Source organism: Empidonax traillii, unplaced genomic scaffold (genome assembly GCF_003031625.1).
Source record: "Empidonax traillii isolate 1590-97213 ecotype Southwest subspecies unplaced genomic scaffold, ASM303162v1 scaffold584:size400879, whole genome shotgun sequence".
Classification (NCBI taxonomy): Eukaryota; Metazoa; Chordata; class Aves; order Passeriformes; family Tyrannidae; genus Empidonax; species Empidonax traillii.
The window spans coordinates 136507-156359 of NW_020955777.1; the positions used below are offsets into that span (position 1 = coordinate 136507).

Here is a 19853-nt window from a genome sequence, read left to right on the forward strand (position 1 = left end):
CTGGTTCGTGTTTAAATCTAATTTCCCCTTAATGACAGAAAAGCGTGAATAGAAAATACAGAAACCCATGATGGCTGCATTTAATCCTTTCAAAATATTAAACCTCCGTGCTAAGAGATGTTATCATTATAATTAATTGCTGTTAAATTATAATTTTCATTATCACAGAAATATTTGAAAAGGAAGGGCGCATATTTAACCAACCAGCGTGCTGATCAGGGATTAATAGGAGCTGAATTGCGAGCCTTGCTGAGCAGTGTGTTTAGTTCCTGCAGTTTCCATGGCCACACAGTGATCTGCCATTGTTAAGGGCACGCTGTTGTGTGCAGTCAGATGCACTGCACAGTGCTGACAGGATGCTGGAGGAAAGCAGCACCACCACAGGTAAGCCAGGCCACGGCTCAGCAAGCCTGGGATCCAAGCTACATCCCAGAGGTGACAGTTGAATGAATAGCAGCAACAAAAATACCGTAGATTACAATTAAAATCACTTGTGTAACTGAAGGAACCCTGGTATCTATAAAATGCACTTATTTCTAAAAAAGGAGTTTTAAAAATGCATTAATTTTAATGAGATTTGAAACAAACTGCCAATAAGAAGCATTAGAGGAAAAATCCCTAATCTTCTCTGGCTCTAATCTGCAAACCCATCATGCAGAGCTCCCGAGGGAGTCCTGGAGTTGGTGTCTTTTGAGGCTGGAGGAACTGACAGCTTCACCTGTCCACTTGCTCGAGGAGAGCTCCAGCAAACTGAACCACAATATTAACCTGAACTCACATTCCAACCAGGCTCTCTGAGTACTGAAGGGCTTTTGAAGAAATCTATGTGGCAATTGAAAAATAATAATTAATAGTAAGAAATCTTTCTTGGGATTCCTGAGGCACAAACAAGTTGCACATGCATTTTACTTCCTCACCTCAACATTTTCCTGCTGGTCTGCTGGATTCCAATCCAAAGGCCATTTATGGATCTGCTTTTGTGTGTGGACAATGTGGAAAGTTTAAGCAAAACCATTTTAGCCTCTGGAGTTATGCAAAACTGGGGAAAAGAGATCCCTTTCCAGCATGGTATTTCCTACCCAGGTAACAACTTTCAAAAAAATTTTTAAAAAATCCCCTTTGTTTGAAACCCTCAAAGGTCTCTCTGAGATTTAAAAGGTGATGCAAATTTGAAGGAATTAGCTGGGGGAAAAAAAAAAAAAAAGAGCTCTGTATTCTGGACTTTTCCCTCCCTCAGAACGTGAAGCAGTGTCGTGGTAATTTCTTTAAAAACCCCCAAAACCAGAACCCAAGCAGGCCCAAGCAGACTACAAGATAATGGCAATAAACAAAGGAAACGCAGAGCACAAGAAGTTCTGAACGCTCAGTGTCTAATTAGTGCTCCAGTTGCCTGCTAATGTGACAGCAGTGTCATCAGAACACGGTTCAGGTACTGGTTAAGCACAGAACTCCTGCACGTTTGCAGAGATTCCCTGAGCTAAGGAATCCTGCACCCATCTCACCCAGCCCCACGGCAAACCACAGGAACACAGGGGTACACAGGCAGGAAAATGCATTTATGGCACCTTACACTGATCTGTGTGTTCCTGGAGCCTGAGCTGGGACAACTCCCTGATTTCCAGGTCTCCAAACTTCCAGGCACGTTTCAGCCCAACTCAGACACCCCAGGTGTTTGTGCAGAAGGAAAAGCTCCATGAGCACAGCCCTCAATGTGAAGTCCACGGTGAGCTGCAGCTGATGCCAGGGACACGTTTCTAACCTTGGCAACAGGGCCCACACCAGAAGGGAGAGCTGAGCTGTGCAGCAGAGGAAACAAAAGGTGTTGTGGCATTAGGTGGCTCACACAGGGACATTTGAAAGCTGCCAGAGGCAGGCTGGGATGGGCCACACTCCTGAGGATGGAGGAGAGGGAAGGGACAGCCCCATAGCCCGCACCCTGAAATGGGGACTGTGAGATGGCACCGCCCTGCCCAGTCATTTCAGTCCCTGGGGGAAAGCAGGGGAAGTCCCCTCGGAGCTGCTGCTGTGCCCCTGTGTGTCCCAGCCCTGCCAGAGCCAGCCTGGGGAGCAGCTCTGCTGGCGCCAGGGCAGAGCTCCGATCCGTCCCTGCGGGGATGGCACTGCCAGGACACGCTGCACGGCTCAGGGCTTTACATATGAGGTGTCCTGAAGTGTTGTCTGCTCTCCAGGACAACTTGAGCCTGTTTTTCTTTAGGAAGAGAGGATGTGCAGTGAGGAATTGGCTGGGACTCGGCTGGCGCCAGGAGCACAGGGCACAGAGCACCATTAGCACCCCCAGGCTGGCACATACCAGGGCAAGCCAACTGCTGGGAGCAAACATTCCAGCAAATGAGGTTTATATGCCAGGGATTTTATAACATACCCTATCAGACAGATTTGTTTTGGGGAGACAGAAGCAGTCAGTAATGTGTCAGCAGCAGTGGAGTTATGGAAAAGTGGTGCCACAGTTCCATGTGTCGCCCTGGCAGCTCCTTCCGTGAGGACTCAGGCAAGAGCTACGAGCAGTCGGGTCCAGGTGCAAGGAGCACATCTGTGAAGGGCTGGGGGGTTATCAGGGCACCTGCAGAAGTGACAGTGGCCAGGACCTCACCCTGGGAACAATCAGGAAACGGGCTGCAGGCACTGCCAACTTTCTAAAGCAACTTCCTGGAGCTGGAAGCGACACACACCTTCCTGTTCCCAGGGGAGGCCACGAGGATGGAACCCAACTCACACCCCACAGGGTGAACAAAGACACGCGGAGGGAATGGGGAACAATTCCCTTCTGAGGAAGCAGATGTTGTTCCCACAGCCGTGGCTAAAACAGTTCCCAATGTCCTTTCCTTCTTTTCCGGGCTCGAGATTAGAGCCTGGATCCAACTACACTTCATCCACTTCAGCACAGAAGTGCCACAGACCCCATGGCTTTCACCAGCACCTCCAGCCCCAGCAGGGGGGGCACAGCACAGCCCCTTGGCTCGGGGTGCCAGTGGGTATGGACACGGTGTCCCAAGGAATTCCTTTTTATTAGGGAACATGAGACACTGAGCAGAGTTTACAGGCAGAGTTAACTGAAATTATCGAACTCCCTGTCATGAGTAACAGAAAGGTCAGAAGTTCAGAGCACAACCAATATCTGCTGTTCCCAGACGCCTCCCCTATTTGTTCAGACCTTACCTAACTAACTGCCATTCCCTAATGGCTGTTACTCATCCCAGACTGCAATCACAGCACAGTCACATCCGCGATTTCACAGCAGCCTCTGCCACCAGATTGCCAGGCACACCCTGAAACAAGCAGCCATCGCTCTACCAAAGTCTAGTTTCCCTGGGAATAACTGGAAAGATACTAAACTAGATGGAGAATTAATTATTACCCAAAGCAAACCGTAGTCAGTTGGCTGCAGATGTAACAGCCAGGTTTGCACTTCTCCTTTTTCCTGGAACCAAATCACAATCAGATCATATTTACAAAAACTGGAAACGCTGCCTGGACAAAATGGGCACTGAGAACTGCACTTATGGGGTTTTTTTGGAAGGAGAAGGCTGAACCCAACATATGGCACTAGCATGGGGAAGCTGAAACCAAAGAGGAGTTGTTATTTCAGAAAAATGCAGGAGCAGGCCTGGATTTGGGAGACAAATCCCTCAGCCCTGTGCTGCTGGGCAGTTCTTTGAACGGGGTTGCCTTGGTTTAGATTATCTGGAAATGGGCACTGCATATTGGCTGATTTTCTGAAGAAATGCCAAACCATTAAGTGAAATTTAAGTACCTTCCTTAAAACATAGGGTTTTTTCCCAAGAAAAATCTGGGCAGGCAGCGTTTATTCTCTTCAGATAAATTCCTAAATCTCTTTGTAACCACATGTTGTTTTGTTTAATCTCTGCAGGCATAAGGTCAGCCCTTTGCCTGTGATTAGAGCGCTGCGGTCACCCAGAGCGTGTGTGAACCTCACCACCCCGCTGTCTGCACTGGCTCCTCGGGGAGCAGTTGTGCAGCCACTCCACCTGAAAACTCACTGCTGGCAGGACTACAACAGACAGGAGAACTCACAGAGTCGAACCCCAAACCCAAACCAGTCCTCAGAAACACATGCCTTGCCTTTCTGGCAATATCCAAGGCAGAGATGTCTGAGGTCTCTGCAAGGGACACCACATCTGCCTCCTTTACAACGCCATTTGGGACGATGCTTTTGCTGTTTGCCCATATCAGTAATATATAATATATAACAACTATTTATGACCACCCCAATACAGTTTTACCAAGACCAGCGCAGGGCTGTGCACACTGCTGATTCCCACCAACAGCAACGTGGCCCTGTCCAGTGCCAGTCTGTCGTGTCCACGTGCTTTCAGGAGTTATAGTTTTGTGCACAAACCCAACTTGACTGAACGTGGGACTCCCAGCACTTCCAGTTGTGCCGTGAAAAGGCCCCTGGGTAACGGCAGGCCTTTGGGAAGGCTCTGAAGGGCCGGGCCGTGGCCCCCAGCCCATGGCCCAGGGCTGCCTGCGTGTCTGCTGTCCCCGCACACTGAGGGGCCTTTCTCTGTAAGCTCCTTTCTCCCGAACACTGGGGCATTGAGCTGGGCTCTCAGCCTGGTTAATATTAGTTTGGCTACAGTAGTTCCCTCCCAACAAAGGAGGCTCTCAGCCCGGGATACCCTCGTTCCAGCAGCCACTGCACAAGGGCTTTTGTGTGCCCGTGGGCTCTCCCGGCCACCGCCACCTCGGGCTCCACAGCACGAGTCACAAGCGCCAGCGCTGCCCATCAGTCCCTCTGGTCTTTGCTGCCCTGACAGAAATGTGAGGACTCAGCTCTATGCATTTGCAGGAGCAGTGAGCCTCACGTAATTAAGGAGGGCATGGGAGCCGAAAATTGCTCACTGCTCGTGAAAATGCATATAGAGAGCAATGCACCAGTTCCTTACTCTCCACAAACGGCCCTGTCCTTTGAAAGGACTCATTTGGAGCTGGGAGGGCAGTTGTTTACTAATACTCATTAAACAACTTTAATCTCTGCTGTCCTTACGCCACTTCTCTCAGTCACACTGGGATAAAGGCCATTACCTGCCAGGCCCAGATATCAACTTCCAAATGAAATTCCAGATTCCATTTCTTGTGGGAAGAGCAAAGCAGACTCTCAGACACCTTGTTTTGGTATTCTGTTTCCTTCAGCACAGCTTTGAAAGCTAACAGGGACTAATTCCCAATATTAGGTGTAACAGCTTTCCCAAACCCACCTATTCAATGAAGATACTTCATTTTCACGTGTCATACCCTGCTGATACTTAACACTTCCCAGTTCAACTTAAACTGGGACATAAAGCCCCTCAGAGCTGTCAGTACTCAAACACTCATGAAATTCAGCCTCTGAGCAGAAGGGGTGACTTACCAAACCCTACACCCTGTGCTGGGATCTCAGGGGAGAGGCAATGGGGATTCTGTGAATCACTGTGATTTGATTTTCTTCACCACTTTTGCTTAGCTTAGGTAGCAGCTCCTCCACTTTAATAGCTGAAGCAAGCACCCAACAGAAAACAGAAAGATGAAAGAAATGAAGGAAAAGGAGGAAATCACAAACCCCACTTGGGGAAGAGCTCAGGAAAGGAAGACAACCATTGTTCTGGCGTTTTATCACCACTTTCATCTCTGTCCGTTGGCTTTTTTTATTGCCCCACTTTCCACACAAGTTAATGGCAAAACCCACAATCCATTTGAATAGGGCTCTTGGATAGGGAAAATATTTGGAATAGGAGCCTGTACTCCCAGGGGGTGGTTACAAAATGCCTACAAAACAGTGTGACACGGAGCTTACACGGAATGCAGGAGCACCCAAGGGCTGGTTCCCGTGTTGCATTCCCAGATCCACAGAGCCAGGGGGATTTACACCAGCTACCAGCACCACACAAATCACTTTACTGCTCTAACTCTGCCTACAAATCACCCCCAGGGTATTCAGACCACCTCACTGTCCCATGTGAAAATACCCGCTGACAGGCTTTGTTTACCTCACCAGCTCAGAGCCCCGAAAAGTGCACCAGAATTGCCCTTTCTGAAAGGGCTACAGCACCCAGAGATTTCTGTTTGTTTGCAAATCAACTTTCGAACACACACAGCTAAAACCCCAAATGTTACAAATATACTCTGAATGAAAACCGAAGAGAACAGACCGCAGAAAACCTGAGCCAACAGCCAGAGTTGTAAATGTTCACCGTTGTTGTTTCAGAGGAGCCAAAGCCAGTCTAAATGTTTACTTTTCGGCCTGTATCAACACTGACCACATGAGCATAAATACCTTACCCTGAGCCCTTTTAACCCGCCTTCTCTATCTTCACAAGTACCAAACCCCATGCCCAGAAAAGGTAAATCTTTGCCCAAAAGCCGAGTCAAGGATTCAGGTGTGTTTGCAGGAATCTTTGCACTGGAAAGGATAAGGGCCCAGCTTTCACAGAAATGCACATTCAAGTGAGTTTGAGATCCCTTTAAAACCCTTCTGACAGGGCTTCCAACCGTGTAGCCCGTGCTCAGGCGCTCACCAAACCCAGGAGTTGGAAGCTGTGACACATGCAGGCTTTGCAGTCTTGCAGACAGAAGGAAATCAAGCAAAATTCGTCACAGAACAGGAATATATTTGCAACTTCAGTGGATTTGAGAAGGTAGGGGGGGAAAAAGCCAAAAATCCCTGTAAATCAGACACATGAACAGACACATTTCATGTGGAATGAAATTCAGCCTTTACCTGAAATTACCATGACAAGAAATGCCAGTGCCCCATTTGGTAGACAAAGTAGGGTGTCCAGGTCAGTAATCACCCCCTGGAGCCATGCAGGTCACTGCTCCCAGGAATCAAAGCCTTTCCAAGGTAAATCTTGGCAGCAGGAAGGTGACTGCTAAACTGGCTGCTCAAAGGGCACCCCAGAGGATCCTGGTGTCCCAGGACTTGTCTGTGCCCCGGGGCAGGACAGCACTGCAGCTCCTGTAAACTCCTCTGCTGGCAGTGGCAGCTCCAGGTTTATCCTTGGCCATAGGCAGGGACTGGGGGGGAGATTTTCTTACAGGAAAAGCTGGGGAAAACCCTGCTTAAGAACAGAAAGTGAGGAAGATGTTCCTGCTGTCCTGCGGCCTGGATGGGAACCAATCTACACATACAGATCCACACATTATGGAAGTGATAATATTCCAGTGATCACTCACCAAGTGGTCACTTTCCAGAGCAAAACCAGTTGGCCATTGTAGATCAAAGGATCCAAGCCAAGGAGCTGCCCTGCTGGCAGGCACCGCTATCACAGTGAAGGGATCTGCTCCAAACACCCAAAACACAGTCCTGTTGCCTTCACTGGTACAGCCACAGTCAGCCTGTGTCCCCGGAGTTCAGAACTCATCTGAAACACCTCTGATGGGAAAGACAGCTCACCTTCCCTGCAGGCTTATTGCAGTGTGCAGTTTTTCAAACATACTCTTTCTGACACGGCTCAAAATAAAGGCACTTCCTCCCAGGCAGCCTGGTCACCAAAATACACCAAGCTCCCACTAAAAATGCCCTGTCTGCAACCTGAAATACAGCATTCCAAAACTGAGCAGACCCAAAATGTGCTGGCAGGGCACGGGGCAGAGCTCCTTTGAAAGCTGGTTCTCCTCTGGGATTTATCAGGAGCACTGATCTAGCTCGCCCCCATCCCCCCGGACTTTACATTTGTAATTGCCGCTGGAAATCTCACACCTCAGGCACAGCTCTGGAGCTGACAAAGTGCCCGAGCTCCCAAATGCCAGGGATGTTAATAAATACCCCGCTGTCCCGCTAAGCAGGTGGGCAGAGCCGCTGGGCAGTGCTGAAAGCTGCTTCCCCGGGCACCACTGCCTTCCTGCTGGAAGGTGATCCGGCTCCAGGGATCTTCTTCCAAATTCCCCCCTCGCATTAACCTTCTCCTGCCAGCTCCTACACCCGTGCCCAGCCGAAGCACAGGCTCCTGCCACGCTCAGGTGGCACAGATGACAGCCTTCGTTTACACCAACAGATCGGGTTTGACTTTCATTGTCTGTCTGAGTGTCCCCGACTCAGCAGGAGGAATCTCCTCCACTGACACAACCTGCACGAGCTCCATGGCAACGTGCTTCCCACAAACGAGTTCTGGGGTGCTGTCTTTACTTGCAGAGAGCAGCTCCAGCCCTGCAACATGATCCCTCCACGCTGAACAAGTGGCCATGAGAACCAAAACTCCACACCTAGGTTTTTAGGATGATAGCAACCACTGATGGTATCGCTCACTTATCATTCCAGCACTGGAGGAACTAACCATAATAGGAACAGAGTGAAACTTCTTGAAGGAAACACAACTCGCTGCAGTGTTTTCCACCTGCGCTGACATTCTCATGAGCACGAGCACTGAGCATGTGAACTCCTGCATTACCATACACAGGGCTTCAGGCTTTCTTCAGGCACAAAGACAGCCTGGACTCGCTCCTGGCAGTGGCTTCTGCCACATCCTGCTTCACTCCAGCCCATGGAGGCAAATGGGAGCCGGGATTCCCTGCGAGGTGACCCTTGGCAGCTGCAGAAGGAGCCGGTCTGGGCCCTTCAGTGCAGTCCCACACCTGCACTGGCTTCACACCCCGGTGGGACTGGGCCGCAAAACCTGCTTTATTCGCCCCACAACCAGCATCAGGTTGAACAAGAGTTTCCTTACAAACAGCACTTCAAGGCATTTCAAAGAGGTGGAAGGCAGGAGTGCCATGGGGATCACCTCTGATCTGAACGTGCTCTGCCTGTAGCATTTTGGGCAGAATTCGGCTGGCTCCTCTCCTCATATGAAGCTGCCAGTGCCAAACCTCCTGCATTGTCAATTCTGGGAAAGAGGAGGTCACAGAGAGCTGTCTCCTGCTCACTCCTTCAGACTTCTCTTTGTACAGGGCCCGAGCACTTGCTCTGTTGTTTTAGACAGAACAATATGCTCCCAAGTGCTTTTTTTGAGGCAAACTCCCAACACTCACTAGACCTGTGCCTTGCTACAATCCAGTGCAGAGCTGGGGACTCGTGATAACTGCAGGAAAAGAGGGACAAATTCAGCACGGAAAGAACATGAGCAGAGCTTATGGCAACATATGTGGTGCTGCTCTAGAGAACCATCCTACCAGAGGCAGGAGCAGCAAAACAGTTAGAGAGGAGGAAAGCACAAAACCAACAAGGCAGGAAAGCTTCCCAAGGGACTTTTTAGCAGACTGATGAAGGTTTGAAATGCGTCTGCTCTTACTTGTTTGCACATGTCCTTAGTGAAAAAGGTAAAAGTGGTGCTAGCTCTGTAATTTAGAAATGTTACTTCCATCCAGCTCGTCCTTGCTGCTTTGAGCCTGAGTGCCCTGAGCGATGCCCAGTGCCACACAACACCCCATGTCTGCACCACAGCCTGCCAGCGCCTCAGAATGGGACAACCCCAAAATAATGGCTCTGTACACCTTCTTCCAGCAAAGAGCCATTAATCCAAGGCAAGACATCTCCTTGTCAGCAGAGTGAAGCCACTCCCTTTACAGCACACCCGATATCTGCTATGGTTATTCGGCCTTTCAGGGAGTATCTGGTGCATAATTCACAACGCTTCCTGCACCCAAGCTCCACCCTGAACGAGATCACCGGCAGCACTCATTTCCCAGCCTGGGATGTGAGTAAACAGCTACAGGATGGTCTGCTGCAAAATCCCTCCTTACAACTGCAGAGAATTCACTGCATTTTATCTCTTCTGCCTGAGGAAACTGCAGTACCTTTAGGGAGAGCACTGCATTTGTTTTTAACTTTTTTTAAAGTCAACACGGTGCATTCCACTGAAGGGAAAACTCACTTTCTGAGCTCTCAACAATGCGCCTGCTTTTCTCTTTCAGTGTGATGTAAACACGCAGATAATGGATTCCTGAAGCAGTGACCCTGAAAATGATAAAATCTGCCTTCTTTAGACTGTTAACTTAACCAGCAAAGAAAGAGGAGTGACCCAGGGTTTTTTTCCCCAGGTTTTTCTTTTCTCCAGTGCCACAAACTTACCTCGTTCTTTTTAACACAAATACCACAGCCTGAGATCTGACAGATGCAGCCTCTAACACATTCCCCCCTCGTGTGCCAGTTTGGAGCCTGGATTTTCCGTGCCTTGCCCCACCGATGTCTCTGTTCCCAGCGTTTAGGATGCTGTCATTTTGCCTCATTACATGCCCTATGCAGCCACTGCTGCACCAGTTTACAAGATAAATAAAGTGCTACGAATGAAAGATTTTTTTTTCCCTCCCTCCTTTAGCCAACAAATCGGAACATTCTTCACACTAACCAGGCTCTTCCTCCCTCTCTGACAGGAACCACAGGCCACACTTGCAGCCCAGACCAGAGTCAAATAAGAACCATGCACTGAAGGGCCGCGCTGTGCTGCCCTGGGATTATCTACAGAGTCACACGGATCCAGAGGAAGAGGAGGTTTGGTTTCAGTGAAGAATTCTTTTTTATTTTGCAACTGCAATGCTAGAGTTCATTCATTCCTGGGCTGTGTCTTACACAAACAGCAGAGTTTGTTCCACCCTGCCTGGGGCAGAGCTGCTGGGCACTGCTCACTCACACCGGGGGTTTGCAGCCCGGGCCCAGGCCTACCCTCCCTTCAGAGAGCACAGCCATTCCCCAAAGAACCCTCTGCTTCTCACGGGAAAACCTTAAAGGACAGTCTCGACTAAAAGCGGAGTAAAATGAAAAAGAACGAGAACGTTAAAGTACATGAGTGCTCTCTCTGAGATCTACGGCGTGAGCAAACTAATTCGTTGGGGCATTATGCAACTGTTCCCCATTTGAAGAAGCAAAGCCACCCGCCTTTCCAGGAGGTACTCAGGGGCCGGGAAGGGACCTTGCTCTGCAAACTGTCCCCAGACACAGCCAGGATTTGTGGTTGGTGTCCAGAGTTCTGATCGGATTTTATTCAAGGATAGAAAAAATAGCAGATTGCTTCCTCACTCCTGTTGTTCTAAGCACCCTTCTTGCTCTAAGCAACTCAGTCTGGGTTAGTCCTCATCTGCCAGGCTGGGTGGCTCCGGGGCTGGACACACACCTCTCACTGTGCAAGGCACAGGACACCTCTGGAGTGAGAAATGCCACACGAGCTCCCCTGAAAGAGCACAGAGCTTTTTCCCACAGCAGCGCTCCTGGCCTCTCTCACCTTGACGCAATGAGAACAAGCCCGGACTAACATGTTTATGGGGATCAGAGCACGGCAACACCTCCCCAAAACCCGCACAGGCTTACCTTGTAACTGCTTGAATCTTCCCTCTAACTGGTTATAGTTATAGGGCACCTGAGCTGCGTATCCTGGGGACAACGGCCCGGGCATACTGGCTGATTTTTGTAATTCCATTTACAGGTAACGCAGGGAGACGACGAAGTGCAGCATAAAGGAACCACAGGCTTCTTTACCATACATGCAGGTAAATCCCAGCTTCCTGAGCAGTTTGGCTTCAGTCCCTAGCAAAAACGCTCCCCTCTGAGCCCTGAGTAAATAACAGCTTCGGTTCAAAATCCAGCAGGGTGGCTTGGCGGGTAAGCTCTCTGTAATGGATTCAAACTTAAAGCACCAGGAGCGCGGATTGTTTTTTTTTTTTTTTCCCCCAGCTCCACAACAGGCAACTCTCAAGTGCTGGAATCTGGTTCAAACGCTGGTCTGGCGCTGGCGAAACGAAGTGAAATCAAAGCAAGGCTGCGACTGAGCCCAAAGCGAAGGCAGCATGGAGCCACGCGCTGCCGCCCCGGCCGGCGCTCCCAGGAGCCGCGCACACCTCAGCCCTTCCTGCCGGTTTGTAATATAATCGGCAGCCGCCCGGGCGCGGGCTGATGTCACTCGATTACCATACGGCTCGGTGGAGGGAAGGAAGGCTGTACCAAGGCGAAGGGGCGGCGGAGCTCACGCAACGCCCCACGAGTCCTTCCGCCGCGGCCGGCAGCGGTGCCCGCGGGGTCCCGGCCCCGCGCCCCGGCGCCGCGCCGCACACGGTGGTACCTTCCCGAGCCGAGCTGCTGGAATTACAGCCTTTTGTTAGGAGCCTCATGTAACGGAAAACTCTCAGATTACTATCACATGAAAAGGAGGGCACTTGTGGGTATTTATCTGCAGGGCTGCCCGCTCGCCCCGGCCCGGCGCGCACACAGAGGCGCTCATTCAGCGCTCGGCGGCGGCCGCGCAGGGGACGCGGGGAGATGAACGCTCCAGCACACCGCGAACAAACGGAGGCTTTGTCCAAAGGTTCCTTAAACGGCCAATTCCTGTCACTTCGGTTTATGTTCCTGGATGATACTGGGGGTTTTGACATGCCCTGTGTGCGTGGCTCCTTGCCCAGTTATCGGTGTGCTGGGTATTACTGCAAGATTAATGGGCTGCGCACCGAGGGGGAGGGCTCTCACGCAAATGAGGATGCCCGGCACCTCGGTACCCTGCCCGAGCACAAACGTGCACAGCAGCGGCAGCACTCGGCACCAGAAGTCGGTTCCCGCACTTGGCATCAGACAGAGGATGTCGGTTTTCCCTCGGGGACGTGAGCTCCCAGCCCTCCCTTATTCATCGGAGAAATTAAAAGGTCAATTCCACATTCATATTCTCAGTACGTAACATTTGCCTGCTCGTTTTTAGAACTGCTGATAACGTGCACACAAATGTTTTCTCTTTTCTCCTTGTCTTGCATTTCCAAATTCCTTTCCGCTGGAATCCATGTTCTCTCCTCCTCCCACTCCAACCCCTCATTAAACATTTCAAAATGTTGCCTTTGTTTTGATACTGTTATTTCACAAGGTTTAAGTCATATAGTAATTTCTGTGAGGACAATTTCTGTGGGAGAAGCTCAGCCCCCTCCCCTGACTCGCTGCAGCCCAAGGTCCTGCTGGGCACAAGGTGGAAATTCCACCAGCCATTACCAGCACACCAGGGAACAAACGTGCAAAGAAGTCCGACCACAAACACGGCCAGTTTGGGGAGAAGTGATGGAAGCTGACACTTCTCAGCTGAAGGTTTCCAAAAACACACGGACTGTTGAAAATGCTGGCACATTGCTCCCAAGGTCATAAATACACTTAAAATATTCATGGCTTTTAACTCTACTCTTTTACTTAAAACACCACCTAGTCCAGAGTACTTGCTGTATTGACACAGAAGGGCTGTTACTGCTGTATTTCAGTGCACCCCATTATTTCGCTGTAGCTGTATTTACACAAGACTTCTGGTCCTACAGCACACCTCAGCAGAGCCTAAACCATTCCTGAAAGCTGGCCTTCAGTCACCCTTCCAGCAGCACCCACACTTGGCCACGAGGCCTCCCGATCTGCAGGGGCAGCCGTGCAGGGGACCAGGGCTCTTGTGGCCCAGAAACGTGTCTGAGCCGCAGCTGGGGGAGCTGAGGAAGCACCTGCACTGGCGGCAGGATGCTGCTCCCTGACAACAATGGGCTCTGCTAAACCTTCCCCTGCTGATCTCTGCGCTCACGAGCCAGCTGTCCCTCGGCACCCACACGCCCAGCCTGGCCACGGCATTTCCAGGCCGGGGTGGGAGGGAAGAAGGGCAACACAAAAGGCTCCAAAATTCCCAGGAGCAGAGCTGGGTGAACGGAGCCATTAACATACCAAGGAGAACTCCCCCGAGCTCGAGGAGCACGTTTTGCCCAGCACACAAGTACAGGCTTATTTCCATCACCGAGTTTTCCCCTGTAGCTTCCTCCCAATGGCAGGAGCTGCCTGCACTGCCTGACCTATGATATAATTAAGTGCAAATCCTTCCCCTGGAGAGCAGGCAGGCAGCCAGGCCCTACCTGCAGGCATATCAGCTCACTGCCGTCCCACCTTGAGCAAACAGGTGTTGCTGTGTGAGCTCACAGGTAAAACTGAAGTCCAAGGGACTGACAAGGGAGCATTTTTAATGCCATGAAGGCCACAAGTCAGGAACTTTTCCCCAGCTGAAAGCTTTCCCAACATCTTTGGCAGGCGATGCTCTAACGCACGTGGCCGTTATTAAAAATATTAAAAAGCGAAGTATTACAAAAGGAAAACATTGAAACCTAAAAATAATCATTTGGCTTTGGCCCATACAAAACACAGGCTGGCCTTACCAACCCCACCATGAAACACTAACACCACACACACAAATTTACACTTCAGATTGTCCTCTGTGGGACAACTCAACCTGGTTAGCTTCAAAAAATACTGAACAAAATTTAGAGTTTGGTATTCTTTTGTCCCTATCCCCTCTGTGTGCCCTCTCCCTATTTTGGCCTGCTCACTAGCACTAAACACTTCCTTACAAAGAAAAGGAATTGCAGCAGGTATGGATGGAGCAGTGCAGGCTACACAGAAAGTAGGGGGGAAAGCTAAAGGAAAAGCTTAAAGTTCAAACCTGTGTTTGAACTGAGCTTGCTTTGCCCCAAGTTTGGCAAACAGAGGCACCAGACCCTCACACACTGCTGGCAGCACTCGCTGTGAAATTCTGACCCCACCTGAGCTGCCATGCAGGTTGGCATTTGGGCTGACCAACAGGCCCCAACAGCAGCTGTGACAAGACTTCGCTGCCGACGGTTTCGGCTCCTGGGGATGGCCCTGGTGCCAGGATGGCCCTGGGGATGGCTCAGCTGCCAGGGCCTTCCTGCCACCTTGCTGGGCGATGCCCTACACACCGGAGGCTCCCGAGGGTGGTGGGAATTCAGGGGAAGGAACAAAGCAAAATGGGGACGTGCCTGTGTTTGCGAAATGCTACACCGCATGTAGCAAGGCTGCTCCAAGACAGGCACCCTGCCAGCTCCCAGTCCTGTCTGAGTCACAGCAGCCTAATCCCTGGGTTTGCTGGGCACTGCAGGCACTGAACCTGAGCCCTGGCTGCTGCTGCACCATCGATCCCAAGGCTCACACGCACAGAGGCCTTTGTCACACCGGCTTCTCCTCCTTTTCTGTGGTTATCTTTCATTGACTAAGCCCTAGACTATACTAATTAGATAATGTGTTATGGAGGGATTGAATGCTTTAAAGCCAGAGATAGCTTTTGAGCACTGGGCCAAGTGCAACTTATCAAGTGAACACAGCTGGAAACTGGCCGTGCTGTAATTAATTACTGATTACAGCGCTGGAGGAAAAGAAGGGCCAGATCATAAATAAATTTTGGAATATCAAGGAGGGAGCTTGTTGGGGGGTTTTTTCCCCGCTAAATTTTTTTGCCCAGAGCTGTGAAATAACTTTTGCTGGCACTGTTTGAATTGCCCCTCTCCCACAGCACCTGGCAAGTGAGGATGGTTCACATTGTTTGTGTACTTGCCCAGAGTAAATAAACACACAACTGATTATCCACTTAGCCATAATGCAGAGTGTCTTAGCTGGCACGATCTGAGCTTTGCAAAGCCTCAAGGAGAATGAGAGGTTGATTACAGCAATATTATGAATGTACAATGGACATCTGGGGACAGCTGCTTACCCCAGAACACAAAAGGATCTGTCCTGGGCTCTGTCTTTATGTGGTTCCAAAAATCGCTGCTGAAGCGAGCGGGTCCTGACCACAGGAAAAATTGATGTTTCTAAGGAAGAAACTATTGTTGGATCTAGCAAAGTTATATTTCCAATTCCTAATTATCACTGCTTCTAAGCCAGAGCTTACAATAGTTCCAAATCTGGTTAATCATCACCCTTGTCTTCACTCTTTCTTGCTCTTGTAAATTCTCTAGTTGGTGACTAACTGGTAAAAATTACAAGATAAAAAGGGTGATTTATTAATCTAAAATGCCAGAGATATCACGTAACATTTTGCTCTTCTCCTGAAGGAGGGTAAAGTTCTTACACATCCCCTTAGCACCACAACTGAGAACTGAAAACTCCTTATCACACTTGGCTCCATCCACACAGCAAAGACAGAATCTCTCCCTGTATATGCAAGAGAGTAAGGAAAGACAGGCTTTGTGGTGGATTGTTCTAGAATGTAATGGGAAATAGCTATTTTTATCCTATTTGGCAATTTGCATAACATGAATCCCGAGGAGGTAGCTGGTTCCCCTCCAGTTTTTATCTGAGGTGCTGGAGCAGAGCAGCCCACACACCAAGCCCAACCCAGCCTGCCAAGCCCACTACCTGTGCTGCAGGAACTGGTGGGAGCAGAATCCATCCTGTAACCTGCCGTGTCCTGCAACACTTGGTAACTAGCTCCTAAGGTGAGAGAGATACAATCAAACCAAGAGAGCTTCTCTTCAGTGTCACTTCCATGTCACACAGTATCTCCATGTTTCTCTTTAAAGGGGACTTCAGGTCAGTGGCAACTACCTTGTCCTGCAAGTCCTTTCCAGACACATTTTCCGGGACCCAGAGGGGCTTCTGAGAGCCAGCGCCATCAAAAGGCAAGGGAAAGGGGCCGATTAAAAGGCAGGAGACAAGGATTTTTATCAGAGAAAGGTCAGTGCACGTGTTTTCCTTTTGCCACGTCCAGGTTGGCCTTTCAGCAGCTCCACACCCAGTCCCAGGCGCTATCCAGCTCTGGGCTCCAGATGAACCTGGAGTTGTGACACCTCAAACCAAAGCGGCACAAAACCTTGGGGAATCTTCTCACAATTCCAGCCAGAATATCAGTTTATTACTGAAACTGGGCCAGTTCCACCTGGTTTCGGGTTTCAGTTTACACAAGTCCCAGATTAACAGGAAGGTTGACATGACTTTTGTAACAGCACGTCCTTGCTAACTGCAGGAGCGGAGCACCTGCCAGGAAGGCCCCCAGGACAGAGCTACAGGAAAATCCAGGGACCATTTCGGAAGGAATGATGGTTTCTGTTGGTTTGCATTCCAGCCCAAAGGGGTTCTGCTGACCTGTAATGCTTCCCATGCTCCCTGAACTCCCCAATGCAAGGAAGTCATCCTCGAAAAACTGAGCTACATGCCCAGGTTGCATTTGTTGCCCATGAAATGCACTTGGTTTTTTTCCCCTGACATAGGTGAATAACCCTTAAAAATCCAGCTCAAATCAAGCACATTGCAAGTACACACAACCCACTTGCTGTGAAATTTTGGCTTGAAAACACTTCTTGATTTTCATCCTGAAAATTCTTTTTTTATGGGCTTTAAGGTCCCATTTTAGAGGCTGAAATTGTTTTTATTGCTTTTCCCTCCTTTCTCCTCCATCTAAATTGCATCTATGTTCTTATGTAAGGGAGAGAGAGATTCCCACCCTCCTTTTTCTCTTCTTGCTTTTGCACCATTTCCTCCTTTTTCCACTTTGACCATGAACACAGAAGATGCACTGTTGCTACACCAAAATCACTCAGGCAAGAAAATTCAATCTCCTGCTACTCCTGAGCAAAATGGAAATTGGGCGAAAACAAGCAGCAGAATACACTGATCTTTACAAATCCCCATAAGCCAGAGTATTTCCCCATCTGGAAATTGCTCTCCCTGCAAAGCACCCTTAGTGATCAACTGACAAGTATTTTCTGTGTCCAACACATGAAGTCGTTGTTACAGAGCAAACTATTTCATTTTTATACAATGTTTAGAAAAAGATGATATCTTCTACCCTTAGATGTACAAATCCTGCTGCTTGACACCCACCTGCTTTAAAGGCTTAGTAACGTTTAAAGGAAGAAAAACCTCAAAAACCATCACACAACAAACACGTACAAAATGGTTGGCAAAAAAAAAAAAATAGCAGTGTTTGTGCTGCCCAGCAGAAGAGCTCAAAACTCTTAGGGAGAATGCTGGACACAAACGTGGCAGTGGATTTTCATCATCCTCTCTACTTGGCTGCTCCTCATCCCCGTTCCTGAGCTTTCTGCCTCTTCCCCACCAAGGCAACTGGTCTCCAGGCAATCTGGGTTTCTATCTCTCCAGGATATTACCTCCAGATAAGAATCAAAGCTCTGATCTGAGGGAATGATTTCATCGCTAATCTCTCACCATTAGAAGAGCTCCAAGGTTAACAGAAATTAGTAAACATTTCGGAATCCTGGATTGAATTTCGCTTTGCAGTATGCTCTGCTAGACGTTATTTATACTTCAGGGAGTGCTTTCAGGCAGTATCCCAGCAACAAATAGAAGGAAAAAATGCAAGGCACACTGCAGATTTGGCTGAATAAATAACATAAATACAGAAACATGGCTAGTTAGATGCTAAGGACATGAGACGAGAACATTCTCTTCTGCGTACGCATTTTTTGTGGAAAGACTTCTTTTGAATTACAGGCTCATGACTCGGTTTTGAAATTCATCCACAGCTAAGCTCAGCCCTGAGAGAAGTCATTATTTAAAAAAAAAAAATCCATTATTGGGATGTAGTTTCTATAAAGAAGAAATCCTTTCCATTAAGAAGACTCAGCAAATTATCTAAACCCAATCTCATTATCTCAGTGAAGGGTGCCATGGTTTCTGTGTATTAAATATCCCTAAAACATTGATTCCAACAGCAAAGAACACTTATACTCTTGTCAGCCTTCAGGTTTGCCACGCTGGGCCACTCTGGGCCAGGTTCCCAGCTGGTGTAAGTCAGCACAGCCTCATATAAGCCACGGGAGAATGCCAGTCTATACCTGCTGACAGTCTGGCTGGGAGGTTCCTCTAAACCATCAACTTGAGCGTGATTTTATCCCAGCCCCACAACAGTGCCTGGCTCAGCTCCCACTGACTGCATGGAGGGTGTCTCCCAGGGAGCGATTTCCTTTCCCTGAGCAGCTGGTGCAGCCAGAGTTTTACTTTCTTCCCAAATCCTGCCCTGCTCCAGCTGGTGCTGAACGCTGCCTCCTGCTCAGCACAGTTTGGGGCAGCCTCACTCCAGAGCTCTTACCCCTGACTGATGCCGTGGGGATGAAGAGGTGAGGAGAACTGAAGCAGACAGCTGAGCAGTGTGCTGTGCTGCTCTGGGAATTCAGGCACGGTTCTCAGGTCAAACCAGTGCAGTAAGGAAGCACACTGTGGAGGTCAGCGAGTGCCAAGGTGTTCAAACGACCCTGCAGATTTACCTGCTCCCAGGATTATCCCCGAGCGTACTGCACAGGTAATATCCTGAAAGCAAATACAGCTACGCACACAGAGCAGCACACGTGCATTGGCTTTCCATCTTCCTCCTCTGGGTACAGATGGCTTTTTATATTTCATCTGAACCGCAGCACACAATTCTCCTGTCCCTTGTTTGCTGAACTACTGAGCTGCTGTCCAAGCACAGGCCCTTTGTGCGTGAGGACTGGCTTATGCCTGGAGCCCTCCACAAGAGCCACGAGAGGCAGCTCCGGGCCCAGTGCAGGAGCACAATGCCCAGGAACTCAAAGATCTAAGGATCCACCAATACAGGCTCAAGCTGGCAGGACACTGGGCTGTCCTGTGGACGCGTCCAACCCGGCCCTGTTTAGTGCTGAAAGGATTTCAGCAGGGGCGTACCCTGACGGCAGTGTCAGACTTTCCAGAGCGGGGCTGCCAGCAGCTGCTCCTCTCCTGCTCCCTCCCAAAGAAGCAAAAGCCTATTTTCCCAGCTCCGCTCACCCTGCCCGCACAATGTGTGCCAGATTGTTCACCAGGATGCAACCACTGTCATGCGTCACTCTATTACCAAGTACTCACAAATCCGTCCACGGAGCAGACAAGCACGAGTGATTCCAGAAAACTCCAAAGGTACCTTCAGCAGTGCCTTTTCTCATAAGTTTGGCTCTACATCAGGAAGCTACACTGGACCATTGATCTAATCAGACTACAAAGAATCTGACTTACACCTTCATGTAGTTTGCAGCACTACTTGTTTGATTCTAAAGAGAGAGAAACCCCCCAAACTATGTCTAACTGATACCCCAAATCATGTTGTTACAGCAGAAAGATAAAAATGACCTCTGTACCAAGATACACTTTCAAAGGGACATCA

General features: G+C 49.4%; 1 protein-coding gene across 6 annotated transcripts in view; it reads right to left on the reverse strand.

Moving 5' to 3' along the window:
* The window catches only part of SPTBN1 (spectrin beta, non-erythrocytic 1), a 110993-nt gene that overhangs the window by 52740 nt on the left and 38400 nt on the right, over positions 1-19853 (reverse strand). Inside the window, exon 1 of one of the 6 annotated variants that reach the window (XM_027898224.1) lies at positions 11261-11726. The exons of the other annotated variants lie outside the window; for them this stretch is intronic. Coding sequence (XP_027754025.1) covers positions 11261-11369 — 109 coding nt within the window. The 5' untranslated portion in view covers positions 11370-11726. Of the gene's footprint in view, positions 1-11260; positions 11727-19853 lie in introns of those variants that run through there. 6 annotated transcript variants of the gene reach the window in all.